The sequence below is a fragment of the Hemicordylus capensis genome, chromosome 3 (assembly GCF_027244095.1).
Source record: "Hemicordylus capensis ecotype Gifberg chromosome 3, rHemCap1.1.pri, whole genome shotgun sequence".
In the NCBI taxonomy this organism is placed as follows: domain Eukaryota; kingdom Metazoa; phylum Chordata; class Lepidosauria; order Squamata; family Cordylidae; genus Hemicordylus; species Hemicordylus capensis.
In genome coordinates, this window is record NC_069659.1 from 140,054,238 (window position 1) to 140,076,267 (window position 22,030).

The 22,030-nt window shown below is 44.8% G+C and overlaps 1 protein-coding gene across 3 annotated transcripts in view; it reads left to right on the top strand.

The window, feature by feature from the left end:
- The window catches only part of GAS6 (growth arrest specific 6), a 70,728-nt gene that overhangs the window by 9,250 nt on the left and 39,448 nt on the right, over positions 1-22,030 (top strand). For all 3 annotated transcript variants that reach the window (XM_053309652.1, XM_053309651.1, XM_053309653.1), the window contains exon 3: positions 21,429-21,453. In XM_053309652.1, the coding sequence (XP_053165627.1) occupies positions 21,429-21,453 (25 nt within the window). The remainder of the gene's footprint in view (positions 1-21,428; positions 21,454-22,030) is intronic.

A 22,030-nucleotide genomic window follows, 5' to 3' on the forward strand; every position in this document is an offset into this window, starting at 1 on the left:
TGCCCTTGATGGCTCTGATGGTAAAAGTCTTGTTGGCTGAGCTGCTTGGATCATAGAAAGGAGCAAAGCAGATAGAAGAGCTTAAGAAGAGAGGAGCAGGAAATGAGATTAGAACAGGGAGTGTCCTGTGCAAGGGCAAGACAGGGGCAGCAAGGAGGAAACTTGAGAGGGAAGGGCAATCTTGAGAACGGATAGTAGCGCACAAGACTGATGTTCAAATTTAAAATAACTAGCCAGATCTCTGGTTATGAGATAATTCTTTCTCTGGACATACGAATATCTTTGGACAAAAACATGTTAAGCTCTAAAATCCCTGTGTGAGAGCTATGAGGGATTTGGTCTCCAGTTTATGGTTCTTAACTGCTCAGTTCTTGAAGTTCTAAAATTTTCCACTAAGGAAATTTTTTTTGTCATAACCGGCTTTTGTCAACGGTTTTTTTTTCTTTTTTTTTTGCTTTGGGGGTATTATTTTAAAATAATGAGATGTCTGTACAGTCTTCCCTGGCCAACTGCAGTGTTGAGTATCCGCAAATGGGAAATTGTGTCTCGTCTTGCCAACTGTGACCTGAGAACCCATGGTTGGCAAAGTTTTTGTGTGAATTGGGTTTTTTAAAGTGATTCTTGGGGGTTCAGAGGTTCAATCAGGTCATTCCTCTTGTTGATCCTTGCCCACTCCTCGCGATTTAAAGTCAATCATCTTTATTCGGTCCATAGATCAGCAAAACAAATAAATACATAGCAAGAACAAATCACAAAATACATTCAGATAATCCCACAAGACTCACCCTACATCAGTATACTCCGGATTCTGCTAGCAATGTAGCAAAACTTTGCCACTGGGTAAGAAATATCAGCATCCTTATCTTCAAGAAGAAAAATCACTAACAGATCATTAGGAATACTTCTTCAACAGCAACCAAAATGTCGTGATAATAAGGGTACAATGAAGTGTTTCCTAACCTCTTTATACAATTCACAATGAAGTAGGATATGAGCAACCATCTCAATTTCATTAGAGCTACAAGGACAAATTCGTACTTCTATCGGCCAATGATGGAATCTGCCATAAAGTAATGCAGATGGCAATGTGTTAAAACAGGCTCTAGAAAAGGCCCAGCGATACTTGGAGAAGGTGATACTAGATAAATATGGGGGCTATTCTTACGATCACAAAAATTGGGCTAGGAAAATCCTAGCCCGATTTTTGTGATCATAAGAACCACCGGGCTCGCAGCCAAGCCCGGTGGTTCTGGAGCAGCTAACCCGCTCCTGTAGCCCACCCCTTAGCCCGGGTTTGCGGAGAAGGGCAGTCTCATCTTGTCTGATCGTGAGACCCGGTCCATGGAGTAGTAGAAAATCCTAGCCATGATTTTAAAGGTCTATACAGTTTTGGGAGAAGGGCAGTCTCATCTTGTAGCTCAATATCCAGAAGACGTTGGTAAACCAGAGCCTTTGCACCCTGGAGGCCCAGGTCCAACAAATATTCAGGGTCTAATCCTATTGACACCAGTTTTTGACTATCCTTTCAGACCAGGAGGGACGGGGGGAGATAGCGTGAAAGAAAGGTATTAAACCTACTGGCTGCAAATGAATCTTCAGCCAGTAGTTAATAGTAATTCTCCAAACCCTAGTTTCCACCTTAGGTAGCCCAGCCTCTTGATGCAGTACTACATTAGCAGTACATTTGGGTGTACTAAACGAAGCTCTAAGGAAACCTGATTGTGTTCTTTCTAAACGGGTAAAATTTTTATAAAGGCCTAACTGGGCTCCATAGGTAAGTTGTGATAAGGATTTAGCTGTAAACAACTTGATGGCCGCTGGGATAAAGCCATTCCCTTTGATTCTAAAGAATCTAAGCATAACAGTAGAACTCTTTTTTGAGCAGAGTCTGCTACTGATTGGATATGAGTGAGTGGTATTCCATTATATTGATAAACAACACTCAAATACTTAAAACTTCTCACCTGATTGATTTTATGACCATCAGTCTGCCAGGATGAACTTTTAAATTTGTTGTTAAAGCACATTATTTTAGTTTTATCATAATTGATAATTAGACGATCCTCATGACAGTGATGAGCCAAAGATCTTAAGGCTCGTTTGAGACTAATCCTAGTCCATGATAAAATTACTGCACGCGATTTAAAGTGCCTTTGGGTGATTTTTGGCTGTTCCAAAAATTTCCAGTGGTTCAATCTGCTCATATCTCTGTGTGACGCTTGGCGATATTAAGGGATTGGGAGGGCATTTTGCCGATTCTTTTTAATAAAATTATTCCTCTCTTCTCTTCTCCTTCTCGTCTCTTCTCTTCTCTTTTCTTTTGGTCTTTTCACAATCTTGGTTCCCCTAACCCCCTGTTTCCCATTCATTTCAATGGCTTGCCAACTGCGAATTTGCCAACTGTGATTTTGCTGGAATGGAACCCTCGTGTTTGGTAGGGGTGACTGTAAAACATCTTGTAGTAAGGTGTAAGAAAGAAAACATAACACATACTGCATTTCATATTCAAAACTGCAATACATGTAATGGTTTAGCAAGTTTTTTAAAAAAAGATTCTACACACATTAGTGAACTTTGGGATTACAGCACTGAAGCTATGATCTTCTATTTATCTTTTTATAGATACAATACTGAACATTTTTTCAGCTTTACAGTTTGGTCAGTCCCCAAGGCCCAGGGAGGGTAAGAAATGATCTGAGTTAGCTAATTATTTATGCAGGTGCGGGAACTAGGGCTAAAAGGGTGTGATTTGTCCAGGGCCACCCACTGAGCTTTCAGTTTAGCTAGCTTCTGATCTAAATGTAACATATGCGAGTGATGGAGTACGTTATTGATTTTGGTTTGGAAAATTGCACATGTGTAAAGGCAAGCAGTGCAATCAGTTTAATTGAGAGCCAGCGTGGTGTAGTGGTTAGAGTGCTGGACTAGGATCAGGGAGACCTGACTTCAAGTCCCCATTCAGCCATGAAACTAGCTGGGTGACTCTGGGCCAGTCACTTCTCTCTCAGCCTAACCTACTTCACAGGGTTGTTGTGAAAGAGAAACTCAAGTATGTAGTACTCCGCTCTGGGCTCCCTGGAGGAAGAGTGGGATATAAATGTAATAATAATAATAATAAATAATAATTGCAGATGGGAACAAGGAACACTTGGTCAAACACATTACAATGTATTATGCTGTGGCTGTTAAGTATAATGAGAAATAGGCAATGTCACACATGATAAAGTATCATTTGTTACCTTTCTTGTTAATGCTGTTCACAAAATGTATTATTAGTTTTTATACAGCACTTTTGAATTTTTAAAGCACTTAATTATATCATTAACTTTCATAACAATCTTGTCTAGTACTGTCTACTTGATATTGTAAAGGAACAGGCCAACTCTATCAAAGTATAAGCAGTGGCTTGCCTAATTTCACCTAATTAGTTCATAACTGGGGTAATATTTGAATTTGGGGGCCTCCCAGCTCACAATCTTAGCCATTACACTAGACTAGCTGTATCTCCCCCTGCCCCACCCCACCTCACCCCGATGTGATTGTAAATTTGGCACTGTTATTCTTAGCTATGTTTTCTCCTGAACAGATGTCTAGTATTAGTGGGAATGACATTTCGTACCAGACAGGATTAAGAATATGCTTTCACTGCTGGAGTCTGTGTATATAAATTCTGGGAAACTAAAAAAATCTAATTATCAAAGAAAATCATGAATTTTCAGTCATATGTAGGGTAGACTTGTAAGACATTCAGATACCTTTTCCAGTATCTGAGTGCATAGGTGGCAAGAGGAACTGCCTGGTAACCAACCGGAATAGGGGAGCTACGTGGTTTACTGAAACATGAACACAATGCTGATGTCATATACTGTGGAGCCTTTTCAAACTGGCTTATGTGGAGTAGCACTGCTTTTATGGGTTTTGGTGATTTTTACCTGCTGTTTCTATGTATTTTTCATTCTGATGCTTTGTTTGCAGCAGTTCACTGTACTTAAATTTTGTGCCTGCCGGGTAAAAAATTACAAATAAATGAACAAATCTGTGAAAGGAGAACAGGGCAGAAATAAAGGACAAGTTGTTCTAGTAAAAACTAATCTGCCTACTTTTCTTTCACCACCCCTACAACGGGGCTAAATTTGGTCCAAATCAGTTAGTCAGTTCACAAGTTAGCCCACTTGCTCCTCAAATGTTCATGCATCTGCCATTTTGAATCATGGTGGATGACATCATGGCAAAATATGCCCTAGAGCCATCCCTATACAAATTGGTTAGGTGGTTCACAATTTAGCCTCAAAAGTTTACACATCTGCCGTCTTGAACTGGGCTGGATGACATAATCACAAACTCTGCTGTTGAATGGCCCTATATGTCCCTACAACTTTACCCAATTTGGTTCACATTGGTCCAGGCATTGCGAAGTTGATAAGGGGGGATAGACACACAGATGGACACACACACAGAATGCTGGATGTTCTCATAAGCCTACTGGAAAGTAGGCTAAAAGAACATATATCAGCATTCTTTTTATTCAGTTGAATTTTATGAGAGGCTAGGGCTCATTTCACTTATTAATCTATATTATTAATCCCCGTAGACGTGCCTCTGTGGGGATGCGTCCCGGCAACCCAGCGGATTGGCTGGGAAGCCGAGGCGCCAGATTGGCTGGGCGGTGGAGCTCACGCACGGCAGGATTCATGAGACTGTTGAGCTGCTGCCCAGGGAAATGGCGGACGGCGGTGGGACCAGCCGTGGCGGGCACTGCGCGCCGCTAGTGTGAGGAAGCGGCAGCAGGAGCAAACGGGCCAGCAAGCCGGTCAGAAACCACAAGCGGGGAGAGGGGGGGAGAGAAGCGAGAGGGCGGGCGGTGGCTAGAGACGCCTGAGGGAAGAGTTAGGGAGAGGGGGCTGAAGGGGGGTAGCCAGGGAGAACTAGGGGTGTAGATGCTATGCGCCCGGTCAACTAATATATATTAATTGCTGATAACTTTCAAATGACAACTTGAATGTGTGAATGAGCCATCAAATATTTAATACCACAGTCAGATTTGTCATTTTACCCAGTGCCATCTAAAATACAATACTTTTCAATGGAATGATTTTTGACATTTAGCTGCCAGTAATAAAGTGATGAGAGGTAAGTAATCCACTGTGTGAACTTGGCCTACAAGATTGAAAGCACTGATGGCTTTAATAGTAGGAAGGGAAGGGAAACTCTCTAACAATGAGAGAGTTTTTTCCTTCTTTGTGAGAAAGAAAAAGAGAGAGAGGTAGGTAAGATGTCTGGACGTGATCAGCAATGTCGAGCAATTTACAGTCCCATTGGATTTCAGTGGGAGAGCTAATGTGCTTAAATGTCTCCCAACTAAAATCAATTGGAATTTGGATTATGTGCCTGCTATAGCCCTCTTCAAACATTAATAATAAACTTTGTTAGTTGCCCCATAACAAATTGTTCTCCGCTCACAACTCAGCATTAAAATCAACTAAACATCATGTTCAATGGACATAAAATCTATGTAGAGTATATGCAGGTACAGTACAGGTCTATATGCATGTAGAATTATTCACACATTATGTTCATTGCATCCACATCAGAACACTTCCTATCTGTACCCTGCATTTGAGAGAGTGTATACCTGAGTTCACGTTTAAAATTGATGCATGTAGTCATTCACACAAAAACATGTTCATGTGTACTACAGACGCCTGAATCCATGTGCAACATTATGTCTGCACAGGGCCAATGTCTTTGGCAAGAACCCCTCTAATCATGACAACCCTATTCAGAACAGTCTCTTGTGGACTTTTTTCAATATGCTATTTTTCTGTCATGATCTTCTAATAGTGCAACATATTGACCAAGTTATAAATATAGTAGCAGTTACTGTTCTTTTCTAGGAAGGATATTTGCCAGCCAAGATAATGAGATCACTTCTAATAATGGAAATATTTAGATATAAATGGCTTTCTAAATGTTTATTAATACATTAGAGAACAAGGAAGGAATGTAATGGTGGTGAGGGAGAGGATAATTTAGAGAATATAAAATGTCTTTGGTTTATATTGGTGAACTTGTGTAGTCTAGACATAAATACTATTGAAAACACTACCTAAGTTCAGCCATCCCAACAACTGCTGAGGTTTAATTCTTTTAAATTTGGTAAATGTTTATCCAAATTTCAGTGGTACATCTTATTGGATTTTACTAAAAACAACAAAAAAAGTTGACCCACAGTTCTGCACTAATTTATGCCTGAGGGTCTTAGGTTATTTGACTCTTACAAGAAAATATAATGTTGGAAAGCTGTATATAGATAGGGGGGAAATGTCACTAATTTGCACAGTGAGCAACTCTCTTTGTTCTAATGTTGTTTGCACTTTAACCAGTTCAAATTCCTCTTCAAATTTCTTTTACTCCTTGGAGGAACCCTGAAATTCTCTTTTGAATTTCACTTTGGAGATATTTCAGTTCCAGCTGTACTTCTCTTTGCCATTCCTCAGCTCACCTTCTGGTGTTGGCTGAAGCTCCAGGTTTAGTCCTTATGGATAGATGCCGCATCTATGCCAGCAGGTGCTTCTCCAGTTAACAGAAGCTCCTGCCTCTGCAGGTCATTCCCTCCTATTGTGTCCGCTTTGGGTTCAACTTCAGGTGGCCAGGGAAGAAAATAAAACATATGCACCACCAAGGAATAGTATCCTACTAGCCAACCCACACAGAGCATCTGTGCGCTCTTTGGGGCTGGCTGTTCCCTTCTCCCTCCTGCCCCACTCTCCCTCCCACCCCACACTCTTGCTTCTTTTCCCTTCCCTCCCACCCCACTCTCTCTCTTGCCCTCCCTCCCACCCCTCTCTCTCACCCTCCCCTCCCTCTCACCCTCCTGCCCCAGTCTCTCCTGCCCTCCCCCTGCTCCTCTCTCTTGCCCTCTCCCCTACCTCACTCCTTCTTGCCCTCCCCCTCCCACTCCCTCTTGCCCTCCCCTCCCCCACCCCATTCCCTCTTGCCCCCCTTGCCCTCCCCCTCCCCCCTCCCACTGCATTTTAAAAAGTTCTACTTACCGGGCCCCCGCCACTCCTCCTCCTGGGCGGCGAACAGGAAAGTCCCACTGCCCGGTTCCCTCCCACCCCAGTCTCCCACGGGCTCCTCCTGGCCTTGGCGGCCGGTCCTGGCACCGCCTGGCCGAGAGCTGCCTTTGTGGCCTGTCCCGCCGGCAGGCCCGCCACACCAAGTGCCGCCTCCGCGGCCTGTCGTGCCTGCTGCTGCCGTTTGCCAGTCTTTGCGGCCAGCCACAGGTCAGCCACCACTCTTCCCACCCCCACCTTATGCCCCGGTATCGGGGCTGGCCACCTCGGCCCTCGGCTGGGCCCGCCAATGATTCGCCGCGGCCGGGCTGGGCCCACAGCCACCACCCGTCACCAGGCCGGGCCTGCCAGCGGCCCTGGCTCACAGCCGCCCAGTTCTCCTCCTCCTGGGTGTGCCAGCCAATCAGGCATCTCCGCAGCCCAGCCAATCAGCTGAGCTGCCAGGACGCATTTTCCCTGGCACACCCAGGAGAAATATATGTATATATATAGATGAGGCTGGTGCACAGTCTACCTCAACTTCAAGCTAAGTGGGGAAATGATGGAGAAAAGGGGACATGAGGCACCTTTATGACCTCCTTTCCCCCTTACCCCTTCCCTACCATCTGTAACTTTTTTAAAGAAGCCAGGAAACTGGCCTTGATATACATGACTTTATATACATGACTAGCAAAATGCCCATTTTGACATTTGGGTGTCAGGGCCCATATATTTCAGGGATCTTGGAAGGGCAGTTTTCCCCCAGGCAGTTTCCCTCCTCCTTGAATTCCTGCTAGTAGGAGCCAGATCTCTTCCACCACCACAATGTTCTCAAGTGCACTGCTTTACTCTTTCTTACAGGAGTCAATGACAGTCATTCTCTTATATGGGAGAAAGTAAAGGGGTGTCTTCTGAGATATGATTGTGATTTTTTAAACCTGCCCATTGCCCTTGTTGACTCCACTTGGGATAAAGGTGAGCAGGTTTTGCTCCTCTCCAAATACTCTTGCTATCTCTAGCCCTGGGGTTCCCAATTTTGGGGCCCCAGATGTTGTTGGACTACAACGCCTATCGCCTTCAGCCACACTGGCCTTCGGTCTGTTGTAGCCCAAATAAAGTCACCCAGATTTGCAGCAACTCCTTGTCTGCAAAGCCTTACCATTTTGTCTGCAGATCGCTTTCTTTGATTCTCTTCATTGATGGGAAGCTAGATTCACTGTAATGTAGCTCAAATCATTATGCCTTAAAAAAAAAAGTTGTACTGTACTGACTCAGAGGTCTGCATTGTTGCCTTAACCATGGAAAAGCATTCTAACTTGCTGTTTTTCTTTTTAACCCATTCTCTTTCTGTCTGCATCCTATAGTGGAGGGCTGCACAACTTTGGCCCTGCAACTTTTGTTGGACAACTTCCATCATCCTCAGCCACAGTGGATCCCAACATCCTCAGCCACAGTCAGGGATGATACAAGTTGTAATCCAGCATCTGCCAAAGGACTGAAGTTGTGCTGCTTGTGATTTGGCCATTACAGATCTCTCTTAATCTCTTTGTCTGTTGTCTCCTCTCTCTCTCTCTCTCTCTCTCTCTCTCTCTCTCTCTCTCTCTCTGTGCACTCTATAGCATGTTTTCTCTCTCTCTTTCTCTCATCCCATAATTGATATCCCTCTTTTTCTCTCTCTACCTCTGTACAGTCTCATTTCTCAGTTATTGCTCTTTTTCTCTCTGCATTCTATAGCATTTTCTCTGCATCATGACGTATCTTTGTGTGCCACCATCTGTTACCTCTCTTTTTATCTTCCCCTACCCCACAACTATCCCTGCATCTCCATACCTGTTACCCCCTCTTTTCCTACCCACTGTCTCTCTGCACCCCTTCTCCTTGCTCTGTTGGTGCCCAAGACATTCACTTTCCCAGCAATTGACACAATAAGATAGCCTCAGGCACAGTTGCCTGGAATAAGATGCTGCTGGCTGGAAAACTGGTGCCAGCTCCAACATGCACCTTTTGAATATGAGACGAGGAGCAATGAAAATGTAGTGACCTGTTGTTCTTCCATCTCCACTCCCATATTTGATGGGCTTGGGCAGGCCATCAAAGAGGTGAGAAGGGGCGGTGGGGACAAGGAAACAAGCAGAGGGCCACAGTCAGTCCTGAGGCCTTGCATTGTTAGGGCCAAACATAGAACTGTTTGATGAGAAAGAAAAGTGAACTAGTTAGGAGAATATAATATTAAGAAAAGAGAGACAGACAGTGATATCATCATCTAAATATAGAAACAAACTAGACAAGGAAGGAAAGGGCAGAATGGCTTAATTACAACCATAAGAATAAATATTGAGTAGTCAGTATTGAATATTCAATTATACTGAATATAAAGCTAAAACTACCTAATAACTGATGAAAACCCAAAACATTTCCCCCCACATATTTTCATGTCCATTTAAAAGTGGAGAAAGAAAAGTTTGCTTTACAACCAGCTTGTGATTGTTGAGTCTCTTCCCTGAGACAAGTGATAGAAATCAATCAAAAATTGCAAATAGCAGTTTGTGAGTAATTGGTCCTGATAAAAGGTATTTCACTCCTGCTTATAGAAGAAATAAAGTAAGAATCTGCCTCCTCCAGTAGCCAGACTTTCCTCAATAGGATAGTGTGAGCCTTTATCTTGATCAGTTGCACAGAATTAGACATATAGAAGATAGATTCTGAGATGAAGAAAATGATTTTCTACCACCTGAAGTTGAAACTTTACTCTTTGGAAGCTAAATGCCCTCTAACTACTAGATAACAGTACCCAATTCAGCTTCTGTTAACACTGTACCTAGTTCAAAGCCTAAAATTAATCTCAAGCTTTGTTAATATAAAGACTACAAAAAGGTCATTCACGCAATCAAAAACATCCTAGAACATAAAGAACACATTCTACCCAGATTTGGGAGCTGTGTGTGCTCCCAATTTTCGGTTGTGTGGAAGCAAGGTCAGAGGAAACCCTGGACAGAAATGATTGCAGGGCTCTACACATGATCAATGTAGAGCCAAAAGGGGTTCTGCTGGGAGAGCGGGCTTGACCCGCTCTCCCCACAGAAGATCAAACACCCCTCCCCAGGCGGATCGCCTGCCCAGACGAGCAACAGCTTTGCTCGGGCGTTCCCGCAGCCACGGGTCCCTCGGGTGCTCCAGGGCTCAGGCAAAGGAGGTGCTGCTGTGTGGCACCCACCCCAGAGCTCCAGTAATGCACCACTTGAGTGCCCCCCCCTCTGAGTGTGTCTGCCGTGGCTGCAAGCAGCAGCAGACATGCGATTCATTAACCTGGTTTTTTTGTGTGTGTGTTTGCGCCCCAAACCTGGGTTAAGCAGCAGGCTTCAAAAGTGGGCTTGCCACTGAGCCACCACCGGAAGCCATGCGGCTCCCGTTGCTGCCCACGAGCAGCAGAAACTGGGCTGGGCTCCCTTAGCCTGGTTTCTGCTGCTCGTGAGAACTGCCTCCTTGTGGAAATCTTACCTTGCTTCCACATAACTAAAAACTGGGAGCGTACATCTTACCCGTGTAGAACGCAATTTTTGATTGTGTTCTACCCAGGTTTGGGAGATGTGTGCTCCTAATTTTCGATTGTGTGAATGACCTCTCTGTTTCTTTCCTGTCTCTGTTCTCTGACTTGCAAGGGGCTTGTGTGCTTCTGTCAGTTCTCGGGACAAAATAGAGTGGCTGCTATGGAACTGGCCATTAATTCTTATCCTGGAAGCTTCATGTGCATTACGAAAGCAGTGTCTAGCACCTTGTGAGGCTAATCTAATTAAGGCTACAATCGTGAGAAAAGAAAACTGTTGGAGCAGGACTGGATTTGGTGCAAGTCCCCTATGCTGCGGTCTCTATATCTATAGCAGAGTCTCTCTAGAGTTACACAGGAGAAAGTTCAGTGTAATTCTGCCACCAGTGAAAAGGTTAAAAATGAGGGCATATCTTCAGCAAAATGAGGGGAAGGAGACTTTCCATCAAGTCTAATACCATCTGCAGACCATGGCCACAACCCTGATGACAGTCTAATGTTAACACTGACTTCAGAGATCATATGAGTCAATGGAGAACCAAAAAACTCACTGCCTCCACACTGCTTCCTGCTTCACCCGTCTCGACCACTTTGCTATGAAGGAATATAGGATTCAAATGACATCTGCAGCCAGTCACAGCACACTACCTTAGTATTTAACCCCCTGCCAAGGAGACCATAAATCAGATAGAGAGTGTGGGATGCAGAACTGAATCTCTCTGGCCTCATATTGTGCACCCTTGGAGCTTGCAAGGAGGACCTCTGGTGATGGGAACTTGAAGAAAGGGCACTTTGCACCAACATCCTGCTGCCTTCAGAATATACATGGGACGAGCACTTTGCTGACGCTTGTCTTCTCAGTATCCTGAGGTAGTCTGCCTTAGGACTCCAGACAGAGACATCCAACTGGAGCTTCTAGTCCATCTCATTCCTCCCACACCAGGGATGCAAGGATAGGGCACCCCACATAGGTAAATGGGGGATGGGGGGGAGGAATAGCATGCTTCAAAATAGAAATGCCTCAAAGCAATCAGAGGTCTCTCTCTTCTACCTTTACATTGTCAACTGGATTGTATTAGCTAACCACTCCTCTTCCTCCCTCAGCAGCTAGGGGCAGTACCTCCTCACACAGGAGACAAAGAGTAAATGTGCTCTCTGTTGCTGAATGCCAGGCACTCTGTTCCAACCATTGCTACTGCTGGCTAAGCACCACTGTTCCCTCTAAGACATGCGCATGTGCGTGCGCTCACAAGTTTTTTGATGTCCACTCAGTTAGTTTTAGGTCCCACTCAGGTCGAATCAGGAAGGCCCCATTCTGAATGCACATGCACGAACACTGCTTTGATACTGCTGCCCAGAACAAAACTCATTCTGCACAAAGAGGAGAAAAATTAGAGGGACCACTGCTAAGCACTCATGAGCCCTTATTTTTTTCAGGATTGCATCCTGGCTTTATCAAGCAGAACAAACAACTAGTGCATACAGAATCCCACTGCAGCTGCCCACAGAGTAAGGAAAGGTATTGCCTCAGTCACTATATTCTTTCTCCCAGTAGGGGGCAGGGAGACTGGGACTGGAGCAAGGACACTGCAGGTACACTCAGGTGGCACTGTTCTCACTCACTCACAAACACTGAAGATGCCTCCAGATCCAGAGATCGTGTGTCACAGTCACTGATGGTTGCATGTTACTCTCTCAGTCTTTCTCTTTGCTTTACACAAGCAAGTCTCCAACAGGGTCAGAGGACAGTATCTCCCACACACTCACTGACATGCAGACCATGAGGGCATCCCACAGCATGACCACCATGGTGCCCAGTGTCATTCCAGCTGATTACCTGTGGTGTTGCCACTCTAATTGTCCAGACAGGCTGCTGATGCTTGCAAGCTCCATTACAAACAGTTATGTGGTTAGGCCCAAACAACACCTACTCTGCTGTCTGTTATGAGATTGGCAAGGGCAAAACGCCCTGTTGGGGAGACATGGTTGGCAACTCTGCTAATGGCTTTTTTAGACCCCATTCTATCTTGGATGCTTTTCAGGAAAAGCTTTATCTTTGTCAAATTGCTGCTGCATTTGTTGGTAGGAGTCAGCAAATAGAGATTGCTTCCCCTTATGCCTTAGCTCTTTTTGCCTTGGGTTGGGGCTCAAAGAGTAGGGGGCAGGGACATTTCTGCTGCCTGGGCTCAGGATCTGCAACTGGGAGGAGCTACAGTTCTCAGACGTCACCATGCACCCTCCCAGCATCCCTGTGAACCTTGCCAGCCATCCTCATGGTCTCTGGTTCTGTAGAAAAGCACCCTCCCATGTGACACTAGGGTGATGGTACATATTTTTCGGAATCAGTAATTCTGACACATAGGCCTGCCATGTGTGACACCCTATTTTGCTTCTGACATGGATGTTACTGGCCAGGCATGCAAGAGGCAAATTTGGACTTAGCAATAGCAATAGCACTTACATTTATATACCGCTCTATAGCTGGAAGCTCTCTAAGCGGTTTACAATGATTTAGCATATTGCCCTCCAACATTCTGGGTACTCATTTTACCGACCTCGGAAGGATGGAAGGCTGAGTCAACCTTGAGCCCCTTGGTCAGGATCGAACTTGCAACCTTCTGGTTACAGGGCGGCAGTTTTACCACTGCACCACCAGGGCTACTTAGCTATACCGTTCCTCCAGCTGGGCTCAAACCTGGCTCACTGGAGTCCTATCCTAGTGAGTTACCAGCAGGAGTGCAGCTGGAGCTTCCCTGGTTGCTTGTTTTGGTTCCTCCCTTGGCAGAAGAATCCTTTTCTGCATATCCCTGAGATGAACGGTAGCCCTTCTCCTGGAGAGGTCTGGTTTTTTACATGCCTTGCACTTCCCAAGGGTGCTACCTTCCCTGCCTTTGCATGTTCTGAAATATGATTATTAGCACAGAGAGCGAGAGAGAGGTGTAAAAGAATTTGAACCCCTGTCTGCTGCAGTCCTTGGCAGTTTTCTGTTTGTATGGTAATATTTTGGGGGAAATCTCCCTGTCACCATGAGTGGATTGGTTTCTTCCATGCCTGACCTACATGGGATGTTGTTAACACCCTGCCTTGTAATTGGTGCATTCTGGAACTGTTGCCATGGGTACTGGGGGAGTAGCTGGTGAGGTTGCACCTTTCTGAGTTCAGTTTAGTTTACTGCTCTTGTTTTGTCCTCCATCTTGTTCTGGGAGTGCATAAGATCCCAACTACACTATGCTGAAATTACACCATTAAGTGGCCACATACCCAGTGACACATGGATCACAAGGGAATCCTACAGCATGACCACCACAATGCTAATTGTAATTCCTGTTTATTTTCTTTGGGTTGCCAACCTAATTGTACCATACAGGCTCCTGTTGCTTGTAAGACCACGGGGAAAGCAAGACTTTTGCTTTCTGTAAACATCCAGCCTTCCTTATAGAGCAGTGATTCTCAAACTTGGGTCCTCGGGTGTTATTGGACTTCAACTCCCATAATCCCCAACCAAAGGCCACTGAGGCTGGGGATTATGGGAGTTGAAGTCCAATAACACCAGAGGACCCAAGTTTGAGAATCCCTGTTATAGAGATACCCTAACCCTTTGGATGATCCAAATAAAGGTATCACTAGTTTGTGGCCTTTGGGGTTTTTCTGTTTTATACCAACACATTTTTGTTTCCTCTTGGTTGCTTCAGAATTATTTCACCTGAGATTTGCATTAAGCCATGGTTTTTGTACTGACAGTTTTCAGTAGATTTGTTCATAGATGTATCAGTTCAGTATTTTGTAACACCATACTTTGAATGGGAGTCTTCTTGAGTCAGAGGATTAACTAGGTGGATGATTAAGAAATTACATAGTATCAAAAGAAATTGAGTTTATAAAGAAAATGGAACTAACAAAACCACCATTGGAATTTGGGCCGGTCTGGAGAATAAGTCCAAGCTGGTCCCTCTCACATACGAGGGATGTGTGTGCTGAAGTTCTGCTCAAGTTTCATAATCACGTGATGGGGGGCAGTTCAGCCATGATTTAAATACTGAGGCTTTTCTCACGACCAGCCTAGCCCTACCTGGGCTGCCCCAAGCAGGGTTAGGCTGGTTGCGAGATGTGGTGGGATCCTCATGAATCTCTCTGCTCCCCTCCAGTCTAGCCTCCTTCATAAACCCGGCTATCATGAATCACAGAGATTAGTGCACAGGGTGCCTGTCAGAGGGTGGAAGTCTGCAATGCAACGTGCGTGCTGCGTGTTGCATTGAGGGATGCCTGGAGGCCGGAACAACCAAGTTATCCCCCCAGATCTTTCCACCCGGCTGCTTGCTTCACGGAACAGGGCTGTCCATGTGTGTGGGCGGGAGGCGCGCTGAAGCCAACCTGCTTGGTCGTCTGGGGGGAAGGTAAGTGAAAAGCAGCCTTCCCCCCCTTGCCTCCTCACCTGCCCAGGGTGATTTGTGAGAATTGCCCCACGACAGCATCTATTAAACATGTATTAACACATTTATGAAAAGGAAATGGTGTGCTGGGAGTGGGGCATGAGCACACCTGTCCCTAATCACATGTGGGAAAGGCCAGCTTGAATGTCATGTCTGACCTGTCCCTTTTGTTTTTGTAAAGTTCGTGGTGCCTTCTACTGAGTCAGACCATTGCTTCATCTATAGCAGTATGTTTTACCGACTGGCAATGACTCTCCAGTGTTTTGGAGCAGGGGCTTATCCCAACCCATCCCGAAGATGCCAGGGTTTGAACCTGGGAGGGTTTTCTTATGCAAAGTATGTGCGCTACAGTACTACTGAGCTACAGCCCTGCCCTACAACTACTATGAATATTTATATACCGCTCTTCAACCAAAGTTCTCAAAGCAATTTACACAGCTATAAATAGATAAATTAAATAACTAAATATGGCTCCCTGTCCCCAAAGAGCTCACAATCTAAAAGAAAAACATAAGATAGACACCAGCAACGGCCACTGGGGATGCTTAGCTGGGGTTGGATAGGGCCAGTTGCTCTCCCCCTGCTAAATAAAGAGAATCACCACTTTTAAAAAGGTGCCTCTTTGCTCAGTTAGCAGGGACACCCTGTTTTTTATAATTAATTAGTAAACATCTGCAAAAAATACAAGCTACCTGTAGCCAAAAATTGGTGGGACCATAAAATTGAAAAAGTTGAAGAAAATGAAGATGCAAAAATATTATGGGACTTCCAACTACAAACAGACAAACATCTGCCACACAATACATCAGATATAGCTCTAGTCGAGAAGAAAGAAAAACAAGTCAAAATAATCGACATAGCAATACCAGGGGATAGCAGAATAGAAGAAAAAGAAACAGAAAAAAATCACAAAATACAAAGATCTACCAATTGAAATTGAAAGGCTGTGGCAGAAGAAGACCAAAATCATCCCAGTGGTAACTGGCACCCTAGGTGCAATTCCAAAACAACTTGAAGAGCACCTCAACACCATAGGGGCCACAGAAATCACCATCAGCCAATTACAAAAAGCAACTTTACTGGGAACAGCCTATATTCTGCGACGATATCTATAATAACAGCAACAACATTGATAATAAAATCCAGCCATCCCAGGTCCTTGAGAAGGACTCGATGTCTGGATAAAACAAACCAGTCAATAACACCTGTCTGACTGTGTAAACAATAACAATAATAATAATGCTGCATGTGGCATGATGAGCCTTCCCTTTGTGAGTACAAGGCTTGACAGAGCCCTGTTTTCTTCCAGAGCTGATGTAACTTAATTCCACAAAGGGGAAGATTAAGAGGGGGATATAAAACATGTGACCAGATCTGCTGGTGCTACTCACAGACAGTACACAGGACTCTGTAAAGTGAAAAGACAGGACTCTGTGAAGTTCTATGGTGATCCATTTGCACATGCGGGAAATGATTAAACCTCTAGTACTTACATAGTGCTTTATCCCTATGTGCTCAAAGGACTTTATATAGTACAGAAGAGCCTTGTTAATCATGGACTCATTATCTGCAGTTTTGTGTATCTGTGGTCAGGTAATGGTCACCCATCCTCAGTATACGAGATGGGGAGAAGGGTTTAAAAGGGTTAAATCCTAAGAGGGCATTTCCAGCCAACATTTTGAGATCGGGAGCCAGTGGCTTATTATGGTAGGCCACTTCCTCACATATTTCTAGGGCCTTTTACCCCATTTTTTGGACATTTCCCCCGACCTCCAGGAACCAAAGCCCCGGCCCAATGACTCAGTATTTGCGGTTTCCGTATCTGTGGTAGTAGTGGAGAGCGAAACTCCCGCAAATACTGCAGTTCTCCTGCGTATGCATTAGGCCCTTTCTACTAATAAGTCGGTGGCTGACATGATGTGCAGTCCCGATATCTCCATTAGGTTTTGTGCTGCTGCGGACCTGCAAGCAATGGTGCTGCTGTGTAGAACTAGCAGTAGTGCTATCAGCATTACCACAGTTTTCCCTATTTGTGCTAATGGAAGTAAATATCGTAGTGTTATCAGTTTTACTTACAGTGGCGCAACTGTCTCAGGGTCTGCAGCAGCAACACTGCAATTCCTTAGAGATGTTAGGACCACACATCACGTCAGCAAGTATTATTATCCTCTAATGTGAGATGGGGCTGAGGTGGAAGAAAAGAGGCAGTCTTATCTCAGGTTACTCAGTGAGGTCATTCACACAATCAAAAACTGTGTTCTATCCAGGTATGTGCTCCTAATTTTTGGTTGTGTGGAAGCAAAGTAAGAGGAAAATCTAGGTAGAAGTCATTATGTGGAAGCAAGGTAGGAGGAAAAGCTGCCTATCTTGCTTCCACACAATCATTTCTATCCAGGTTTTCCTCTGACCTTAGGAACATAGGAAGCTGCCATATACTGAGCCTGGTCTCACAATCAGTGAGACCCGCTTTGTGAAGGTAAGCAGAGAGAGCGGGCTAAGCCCGCTCTGCCCACAAACGAGCAGGGCAGGAGCCCTGGGCGGCCAGATCGGCTGCCCACACGACTGCTGGCTCCGTGACGGAGCTGGTGGGGGCTGGGAGGCTTGGGAGCCACACGGCCCCTGGAAGCTCCAGGGCCCCTGGAAGCTCCTGGAAGCTTGGAGGGCAAGCGCGCTTGCCCTCCAAGCGCGCAGGGCATACTGGAGAGACCCCCGAGCCCGGAGGCTGCTTTTCAGCCTCCTGCTGGGGGTCTACTCATGAGTAGCATGTGAATAGCCTCACGGAGTCAGACCATTGGTCTATCTAGCTCAGTATTGGCTTCACAGACTGGCAGCAGCTTCTCCAAGGTTGCAGGCAGGAATCTCTCTCAGCCTTATCTTGGCAATGCCAGGGAGAGAACTTGGAACCTTCTGCTCTTCCCAGAGTGGCTCCATCCCCCCTAAAGGGAATATCTTACAGCGCTCACACTTCTAGTCTCCCATTCATATGCAACCCAGGTGGACCCTGCTTAGCTAAGGGGACAAGTCATGCTTGCTACCACCAGACCATCTCTCCTCTCCTTGCTTCCACACAAGCGAAAATTGAGAGCACACACAGCTCTCAAACCCAAATAGAACACAGTTTTTGATTGTGTGAATGACCTCAGTAAGTTTGCGATTAAACCATGATGTTAAGTCGGGACTTCTGGTTTATGTATTGTAGTGGTTAGAAACGTAGGCTACTGCTCTCATAAATATATATGCAAGTAAATGTTTGCTTTATCTCCTTCCTTTCATTTCCCCCCAACCAAATCAGAATATCAGCTGACTTTAAAAGGCCATTTGATTGAACAAATGAATCTTTGAGCTGTTTAGGAAAACTGTATTTAAGGTACTTTCGGGACCATACTAGATATTATATCCAGGCGCCTGTATATTTTCTTCCATAGCTGGTGTGGTCAGCAGCTTGAGCGGTGGTGTCAGTTTTTATTAGAAAAATAATCAGGGAAAGAGCATCTCCTCTATTGCTCCTTATTCATGGTCTCAGCCTTCTGAGTCTGCTGTTCATTTTTAGTCTACTTTCCAATAGGCTTATGAGATCGGCTGGCTGTGTGTGTGTGTGTCCTGGTCCCGTCCATCCGTGTGTATCCCTATCAACTTTGCAATGCATGGACCAATATGAACCAAATTGGGTACAATTGTAGGGGCAGATAGGGACACCTTAATGGCATAATTTGTGATGATGTCATCCACCCCAAATCAAGATGATGGACACGTAAACATTGAGGCCCAAGTGGGTTAACCAATTTGAACCAAATTTGCTACATCAGTAGAAACACACAGGGATGCCTCAGTGGCATAGTTTGTAATGATGTCATCCACCCCAATCCAAGGTGGTGGACAAGAGGGCTAACTTGTGGACCATCTAACCTATTTGAACTGAATTTGGTACAGTTCTAATGAATGACACACGGGGACACTTCAACAGCATGGTTTGTGATGATGTCATCCACCCCAATTCGGATGGTGGGCACATGAACATTGGAGGTGCAAGTGGGCTAACTTGTGAACTGCCTCACCAATGTGGAACAAATTTAGTGCAGTTGTAGGGACACTGAAAGGAAAGTAGGCAGATTAGATCTCACTAGAATAATTTTTTTAAGAAGATGAGAGAAAGTTACAGGCATCAGCATGTAACATCTAGTTTGATGCTCAGAAACTGATCATCCTTCAAGTAATGATGGCAACCCAAGCTGTGAACAAACCATAAATTGTATGGTAAGGGGGAATTTAGCCTGATGACAAGCTGATGCTTGAAGCTAGAAATCTGCTTCCTTTCCTTTGAAATCAATCCTTAGCCTATTGAGTAGTTTGAGAGTTACAAATGCCAAAATTGTATTGGTGGTACAGTATTTGTGGGGCTGAAATAGCATTAAATGTATTTATCAAACGTTCTGATGCTTCTAAGGACTTGGACCACAAAAAAGATGCATCCTATTTCAGTTCTGTCTAACAATCGTGCTAAAGCTTGCTTCATGTTCAGATTCTCACATAAGAGGAAATCATTTTGCCTCTACAGGGCAAGTTCACTTTTGTTCTGAATAATGCTGCCACCTAGACCTTAACTAACATTTGCCTATATAGGATGCAATTTGATCTTCCTTTTGGTATAAGCCGAACAGAAACCCCAATCTACCGAGTTTTGGAAGCCTGAATAAATCAAAATGTCACATGCAGGAAAAGGCTGTTTCCAGCTCAGCATGTCTTATGGCTTGCAGATATTTAGAGCCACAGATGCAGCAGCGCATCCCACTTGACTGTCATTAAACTATTCTGGATTACATGGATTGTGGACTGCAAGCTAAGATACTTTGCAAAATGCTAGAAAACGAACATCACAAGTATCATACCAGTTCAAAAATTTGTTGTGGGCATCTGAGTGTAGTCTCTCATGATGGTGGCTCCCCCCCCCCCCCCGTACACACACCCTTAACCCCATTTTTTGATCATCTAGCAGCTGCGGCTGCCGGACTGCGGGGAGCCCATGGAGGGGGGATCCCCATGATGTACTGTGTCCTTGTGCAATGAATCATGGTATTTTCAGGGGCTGGGATGACACATCCTGACCCCTGATCCTCCCCGCTGCCTGGGCGCACGGGGAATTGTCTTTGCGCACGGTGAGCATGCCCAGCACAGGAAGAGCAGTTGTCTGCAGAGAAGGTAAGTATAACACGCCTGTCCTGCAGCCCACTCTGCAGCCCTTCTCATTGTTCCTGAGAAGAGGCTCATTGTCTTGTCTGAGAGCACTTCCTTTGCCATTCTCGTCCTTACATATCCCCTCTGCCTAACAGTCATTGAGAGCTGAACCAATTTGTTTGATTTTGGTGATTCACACTAGGAAAAGCACCATGAGCTTTTAATCCTTCCTGGCTGTTAGCATCAGGGTTGGCTTCAAGTATTTTTCAGGGCCTAACCATTGTTTCTAGGGCTATTCTAAATTCCTTTAAAGGCCTATCCTATTTAAATCCATGTTGCTTATTTAGGCTGTGATCCTAGAACTTAGATACTCTCAGAGGTGTATATGCACCCACTTGTTTCCTGGGATATATATCCTGGGAACAGCTGATGCTATTCTTAACAAATCCTGAGTGGAGTCACCATTTGGTGCTCCACCTCCAGGATTGGTGTGGGGGAAAGTAAATTCACTTTTAAAGAAGAACGAATGTTCGTATTTGTTTTCTGGGAGAGCAATACTTTCCACTTGAAACAGAGTCCTGCCCCACTAGCTGATAGATCTGTTGTAGTCCTTGCAGATCTGCTCTGGGACTCCCTTTCAAGTGCCAGAAGAAGAATCTGTGTCTTGAAACAGAGACCAATCCAGCTAACCTATTTGCACAATCTGCAGCAGATCTACCAGCTAAAAGCCCTCTTAACTAGCAGATCTACTATTGACGAAGCAGCACAGGCTGGACTGATGGAGGGCAAGTCCATCAAATGGCTACTTGTCTTGATGGCTATAGGCCACCTCCAGGCTCAGAGACAGGATGCCTCCAAATACCAGTTATATGGGAGAAACAGCAGGAGGCAGGGCATGCTTTCGTCTCCTACTTGCGGGCTTCCCCGAGGCATTTGGCTGGCCACTGTAGGAAAGGATGCTGGACTAGATAGGCCTAGGGCCTGATACAGTAAGGCACTTATGTTCATAGTCATGTATATACTCGGCTGTTGCTTTTTGAATCTCTGGACTCCACACCTGCAAAGAGCCTCGGAATGTTCCTGAAGCCGCCTCCTCCTCCTGAAAAGGAATCGATGTGATGCACAAGCACCTGCTCAGTTATCAAACTGCAGCCATTATAATATGAATGCTGTTATAGATATAATGTATTTTTCCAGTAAAATCTTTGCTTTCTCTCTCTCCTACAGGACTATTTTTATCCGAAGTACTTGGGTGAGTTGCCATTTCACTATTTAAATACTATTTTGTTTGATGGGCACCCTCAAATCTGCCCAAAGAAGTGTACATTTTCTTACCTTAAAATGAAACACATTTTCTCATGATTAGTTTTTAAAGCAAGCGTATCTTTATATATCATTATATACATTGGCCATGTTTCACAGAGGTATACAAGAAAATATGCAGTTGAGGGGTTGCTTTAAGTTTCCTCAAGTCCAGAATATTCCTGCCTCTCCCCCACCCCGATCACAAAATGTTTTTGAAAGGTGAGTTTTAGAAGTAGTTGGTCTTGTAATGGATACTCTTTGCTGAGTGTGAGGGAGAAAACTAAAGGGCTAATTGAACATATAATCTCTGTATAAAGGAGGCAATTGAATTGCAGCCACCATTTTATAGATAGTGGCTGACATCTAGACTGATGAAGCATCAGTGCTATGGGGAAAGTACTGGTGTAGCACCTGCACTTTTGGTGTTTGTGGGGTGTGTGTGTGAATTTCAACAACTTCCCTTTCCCCCAGAAGCATTCTGTGCCATCTGAAACTATGTCCCTGAGGGCTGCACAACCTAGGGA